The sequence below is a fragment of the Corylus avellana genome, chromosome ca2 (genome assembly GCF_901000735.1).
Source record: "Corylus avellana chromosome ca2, CavTom2PMs-1.0".
Lineage (NCBI taxonomy): Eukaryota > Viridiplantae > Streptophyta > Magnoliopsida > Fagales > Betulaceae > Corylus > Corylus avellana.
The window spans coordinates 6,484,604-6,491,306 of record NC_081542.1 but is presented as its reverse complement, the minus strand read 5'-3'; the positions used below and the strand labels follow the sequence as shown (position 1 = coordinate 6,491,306).

General features: G+C 35.4%; 1 protein-coding gene across 1 annotated transcript; it reads left to right on the top strand.

Annotated features, from left to right (window-relative positions):
* Positions 1-200: 200 nt before the first annotated feature.
* LOC132171076 (bifunctional 3-dehydroquinate dehydratase/shikimate dehydrogenase, chloroplastic-like) lies at positions 201-4,549 on the top strand. Its single transcript, XM_059582292.1, has 11 exons — positions 201-291; positions 630-862; positions 1,459-1,564; positions 1,669-1,887; positions 1,984-2,330; positions 2,539-2,602; positions 2,786-2,891; positions 2,979-3,122; positions 3,271-3,419; positions 3,738-3,900; positions 4,024-4,549. The coding sequence occupies exons 1-11, from the start codon at positions 271-273 to the stop codon at positions 4,065-4,067; spliced, it is 1,596 nt and encodes a 531-aa protein (XP_059438275.1). The 5' UTR covers positions 201-270; the 3' UTR covers positions 4,068-4,549.
* Positions 4,550-6,703: the final 2,154 nt, after the last annotated feature.

Sequence of the window (6,703 nt, the reverse complement as noted above, 5' to 3'; positions counted from 1 at the left end):
TTCACAATTTAATTTAACATCAACCTTGTAGTAAATTAAATAATTTTTTTGAAAATTATATAACCAAAAACCAGCTAACGGTCGTATTTAGAAGACAGGAGGAACTCAATAGGCATGATGCTACGACAGCCGACTGATCTTCCTTCTCCTATATATATGCACCTAACCCCGCCCACCAAACACCCTCTCTCTCTCTCCCTCCAATACGATAAGCAAAAACCTTCAGCGGCTCGCCACCTTCTCTGCTCAAGCATCAAGCTCTGACGCGCAATGACTCTCGGCAGCGTTCCGGTAACACTTCACTCTCACTGCCTGTGTCTGTGTACGTTCGTGTGTTTGTTTTTCCGTTTTTTGGTCGATTGTTAAGAAAGTTGACGGAATCGAAAGAAAACAGAGATGGGGTTTTGGGTTTAAATGTTCTTGTTAGTTTGGATTGTTTAAAACTGTAAAGGGTCGCGCAACTGAGTCAATCATTCATGATGGGGGAAAAGTTGACTGGGGGCATTTCATTTCTCTCAGTTTGGTTTCTGAGAAAACCAAGGAAATGGATACGTGTGCTTGTGGAAATTGTACAATTGAGTTTTACTATGTCCTGTTTTTTATTATTGTTGTTGTTGGTGTTCTTGTAGTTGGCTACTCCGGATCTTCAAATTGTGGGTGGAGCTCGAAGGAGTTCGACGCTGATATGCGCGCCAGTAATGGCGGAAACAGTTGATCAGATGCTGATTCAGGCAAGAAAGGCCAAGGAACTTGGGGCTGACCTTGTTGAGATTCGATTGGACTTCTTGAAGAACTTCAGTCCAAGACAGGATCTCGAAATCTTGATTAAACAGTCTGCTTTGCCCACTCTTATCACCTACAGGTAAGAAATGCTTCATGGAATGTGTCCATTACTTTATTCAGTATGTTGTGCTCGATAAATCACGGTCTGTCTCAAAAGCTTAAGTTTATAAGGAGAGATAAATTTAATCACTTTATTATACTTCAACATTATTCCTTATGTGTGGACTCAGACTCTTTCTTAATATAAATCACCACTTATCTCAAAAGCTTAAGTTTATAAGAAGATATAAATTTAACTAATATAATTTATATTTTAACGGTGCTAGTTTGATGCATATTTGCTCTTAGTTTGTGTTAGATAGGTAACCAAATTTCCCATCAGATTAAATTTTGAGGACACTTGGTAACCAACATGATTGAAAACTGTTTGTCTGAAGGTCCTCTGTTTGAATTTTAGGAAGCCCCTTTGACTATATGTTCTCTGCTCTGGTTTTCTTTAAATTATTTATGATGTAAATTTTTGTCGTTTTTTTTTTTTTTTTTTTTTTATTTTTTAATTTTTATTTTTTTCTATCAAAACATTTAAAGTTCTTCTCTCATGTTGTGTCTTAACTAGGTAAGAATTTCTTCCAACATTTTTCAGTCTTTTTAATAATACTTCCCTTGATCCTTTAGACCAAAATGGGAAGGTGGTCAGTATGATGGTGATGAAGGCAAGAGACAAACTGCACTACGTCTAGCCATGGAGTTGGGAGCTGATTATATTGATGTTGAGCTTAAGGTAAGCATAATGGTGTTTAAACAGTAATTGCTTCTGGTATTGTAGATTTTCCTTGACAATTCCAATGAACAACTTACTCAGACTCTTAAATTTGCCTCTTGAAGGTAGCTCATGATTTCTACAATACCATTCAAGGGAAGAAACCTGAAAAGGTCAAAATAATTGTCTCTTCACACAACTATCAGAATACTCCATCTCTTGAGGAAATTGGCAATCTTGTGGTAAGAATACAGGCTACTGGAGCTGATATAGTGAAGGTTGCAACAACTGCTGTAGATATCACAGACTCTGCACGTGTATTTCAAATTCTTGTGCATTCTCAAGTAAGTAACTTATGCACTATATTCATGCTTATTGAACTTTAGGATACTTCAATCCCTGTGTCTTTTGAAGTGCTAAATTATTGAATGAAATTGTAGGTCCCTATGATAGGAATTGTGATGGGTGATAGGGGCTTCATTTCAAGGATTCTTAGTGCAAAATTTGGTGGGTTTCTCACTTTTGGTTCGATTGAGGCTGGGGTGGTATCAGCTCCTGGGCAACCAAGTATAAAAGATTTATTGGAATTATACAATTTCAGACAGTTGGGGCCTGATACCAAAGTACATGGTGTCATTGGGAATCCTATTGGACACAGCAAAAGTCCTCATCTGTACAATCCAGCATTCAAGTCGGTCAATTTTAATGGAATCTATCTGCCTCTGTTGGTTGATAATGTCGCAAATTTTCTCAAGACATACTCATCTCATGATTTTGTTGGATACAGGTAAAATCCCATTTCAGAAACTTCAAAACTTAAGCAACCTTTGGAAGTGGACTTAAGTTGTAAAAATTTTAAAAAAGATAATGCAATTAGTCACACAAATTTTTTTTTGGTTTTTTTAAAGTTTCAAAAGCAAATAAAGGAGTTCAAAATATTTCGAATTACTAGATTTTCCATAAGTTAATGTAAATAATTGTTACTTGAAATGCAGTTATACGATTCCTCACAAGGAAGCTGGGTTTAACTGCTGTGATGAGATTGATCCAATTGCCAAGGTATCCAGTTATCTCTTTACTTCAGAATTCTTTTTATTTATTGCCACTGCACTGTTTGTCAATACCATCATCATCATGAATCAATATATTTAAGTTTGTCTGGAAATTCTTTTCTTTTCTTTTTAACCATCTTGTCAGTGGCATGCATGTTGAATATAATTTCTTATTCAATTTTCATTTCAGGAAATAGGAGCTATTAGCTGCATGATCAAGAGACCTGATGGGAGGTTAATGGGCTACAATGTGGACTACCTTGGAGCCATTGCAGCTATCGAGGAAGGACTTAGAGGTTTTGAACATATTACAAGCTATGAAATATTCTGTTCAACTTTTGTTGGGGGGTCAGGTTTTAACAGACCAACTTTTCTATATGCAGCATCAAATGGTGCAAGCCGCGTATCTGGTTCTCCCTTGGCTGGTAAACTGTTTGTCGTCATGGGTGCTGGTGGTGCTGGAAAAGCACTTGCTTTTGGTGGAAAAGAAAAGGGAGCAAGAGTTGTAGTTGCCAATCGCTCATATGGTGAGAATCTTTGATTTTGTGATTAATATGTATTTGATGACTCTTAATAGCATTAAAAAAAAAAAAAAAGCATGGTACAATGATAACTGAGTTGAACTTTTAAGGGTGTCTTAGATGGTGAATAATTTTTGATTCTTCTGACTGCTAGACAAAGCCCAAAAACTTGCCAGTAAAGTTGGAGGACAAGCTATAACTCTTGCCGAATTAGAAAATTTCCATCCAGAAGATGGGATGATTCTTGCAAACACTACATCTGTTGGAATGAAACCAAAAATTGAAGACACACCCCTTGCCAAGGTTTTCCTCCTTGTCATTTTCATGTTTTATGTTCTGTCAGTGATGTAATGCTGGACAATGTGTGTACATATAATGGATTCGGGTGTTTAACTATATGAAATTGGTTTGTTGAAATAATACTCTTTCAAAAAATGCCAAGAAAATTTTATGTTCAATCTGCAGCATTTGTATACAACCTCTTGTTTCCTTCAAAAGATTGCTTCTTGAAATAATGTACACAAATATGAAATAGGCTATAATGGTATTGGTGCGTATTAGTAGTTAATCTTCATGTGATGAGTAATATTTTGATACCTCTTTCTTTCTTTGTCTTGGCAGCAAGCTCTGAAACACTATTCTTTGGTTTTTGATGCCATTTACACACCAAAATTGACCAGACTCTTAAGAGAAGCACAAGAGTCTGGAGCCACTATTGTTTATGGGACAGAAATGTTCATTAACCAAGCATTTGTACAGTTTGAAAAGTTCAGTGGTTTGCCAGGTAAGATGAAGCAACAAAATCATCAAACCTCTGACTCTCTGCATCAAAATTTATATATATATATATATATCCTCACTCTTTTCTTTTATCTTCTCATCATCTTTCCCTCAATTTTTCTTGCAGCACCGAAGCAACTGATTAGGGACACTTTGGCAAGAAACACATAATCACTGCAGCTGAACCTATGTTTCTCCACTAGAGCTATTTCATTTCAATTCCTAAATGTGCCATCAGCTGTTGCATTATTCTGTTGAAACAATAAGATTTTCATTTTTGTATTATGGAATGACTTGTGATCATGAATATCAAAAGTTGTCAAGCTTGCCTTATGCCGTGTATAGGCAGCCATAGATAGGGCATGCAGTTTCACGAGAGAGGATTCATGTAGCCAATTCTAAATTTTTGGGACATTCTTTTCCAATCAAGTTTAGAATAGTATGGGGTCATTTGCCTCTCTTTTATTCAGATTAATTGTCCAATAAGATATGGATTTCTGTTGTAGCTAGGCTTATTAGCTTGTCTAGAAAAGATAGGTTGAACCATGTCATGATCGAAGAAACTCGTAATAAAATGTAAATTGTGGAAGAAAAGTGAAGAAGAAAAGAAAAAATAACACAAAGAATTTACAGGTGGTTCAGTGTTAAACATCTACATCTACTACTAGGGATAAGCCCAAATGGCTACATCTTGCTCTTATTATTTGCTGAAATTTATAATATAAGAGACTCATATTTATGAGAGAATCGGGGTAGGTGAAGATAATACAAGTATGGTAGATGGAGATAATATCAAATCAAATTTGAATACAATCAAATCTCATTACCTAAAAGGTAAAGAAATGTATAGGCCTAACTCATCTCATAAAATCGGTTCAATAAGAGAAGGTTGTTCACTCCTTATAAACATACACCGGGTCTTATCCACAAGCAATACCCTTTCTCGCGTGCGGTTGATACCAGAAGAAATTTGTAAACCTAACTCATCTCATAAAGCCGGTTCAATAAGAAAATGTTGTTCACTCCTTATAAATATACTCAAGGTCTTGTTCACAAGCAATGTGAGATTATTTCTCAACAAAAGATAGGAGATTACATTCATATATTCTAACATCCCCTCAAAATGAAGGTAGAAATTCGTGAAACCTTGAGTTAATTTTAAAAAACAATAATAATAATAATAAATTATTATTATTATTATTATTATTTATTTTTTTTTTTAATTTTTTTTTTGCGAAAAGAAGTTAAAGGTGGTTAATGATAGTAGTTGGAAAAATCCCCAAAATTAGTGACAGCTAGTGGTCATGGGCCAAAGATGACCAAAAACTCGCTGAAGTTGGTGGCGGCCAACAACAATGACCAGAGATGGTATCGGCCGGCCACGGTGATCAAAGATGAGCCTTTAACAATAATAGGTTGAAAATAGGCCAAACAATGAGCCAAAACCTATTGTTTTCAACATAAAAGGATGAAGGCATCTAACTGACATGTCGTTTAGAAAAAAGAAAGATGAAGTACCTAAACGACTTGTCATAAATTAGCAAAGAAAAAAATGAAGTTGTCAGGGCATGGTGGAGCGTGGAGGCGCATGAGACGTGTGCCAAGGCTGGCAAAAACTTCTTGCATGTGTTGGGCACGTGAGACCTCCGTTGGGGTTGATTTTTGTGGCGTCGTAGACTCGTATAGATCAACCGATAATTTTTCGATTTATGTGGTTAAAATCTTGATAAGATTCTCTGAAGACAAGAATCTGAGACAACAAGATTATTGAACTACAATGAAGAATCCCCAAAGGGGATGGGGCACCGTCGGGAAAATGAAGAAAACAATAATGCACAAAGCTATTAAGATTGAATATTGGCATTAGCAGAAGGCTCTCACACCATGAAGAATCTCATAATAAAATATAAATTGTGAAAAATAAAAATAAAAATAAAAAAATAAGAGAGAGAGAGAGAGAAATTAACACAAGGGATTTATATGTGGTTTGGTGTTAAACACCTACATCCACCTCACTAGAGAAGATACCAAAAATGGCTAAAACTTGCTCTTATTCTTTGATAAAATTTACAATACAAATGACTCCTATTTATAGAAAAATTGTGGTAGGTGAAGATAATACAAATATGGTAAGTGCAGATAATTTCAAATCAAATTTAAATATGTTGGTTTTTGAATTGCCATATTCAGTGCAAAATATATTCATCTACGATACATACGAGGTGTTGTGTTCAGAGAAGACCTAGAAAATATGGTTAAGCCTAACTAATCATAATAGAAGATATATGATGTGGTTAAGTTTAATTAAATCAAGGAAATGAGCAAATCGGAATTCTTTAATTAGAGTTAAAATCGGATTTGATTAAATTCAGTATCATGCACACGTATCAATATTTGAATCATAACTTTCGGATTAAGAATCGGATTGAGGTCAAACCAACGGCATTGGAAATCTAACTCAAACTTATACAAATCTTTGTGAAATAAGATTTTTGTAATTTGGAGGTTTCCAATGCCAAAATTGTCTCGGAAGATAAGGATAAAAATCTGAACGAATCCTATTTCAACTAGTACTAGGTTTTCTTCCTATTTCAACTAATACTGGGTTTTCTTGTAGTCTATATATAGAGGGGTATTATGCACAAAATTGTAAGGAATTCCACATAAGAATTTCATGTGCTAAGAAAGCGTTTAAGATATTGAGTGGAGTTAAAGGTTGTGCTTTCATCACAGGAGTTCAGGTTTTGGGAGAACTACTGCGGTAACGGGCAAGTGGGTTGCTTGTCTAGTACACGGCATTGTCAGTT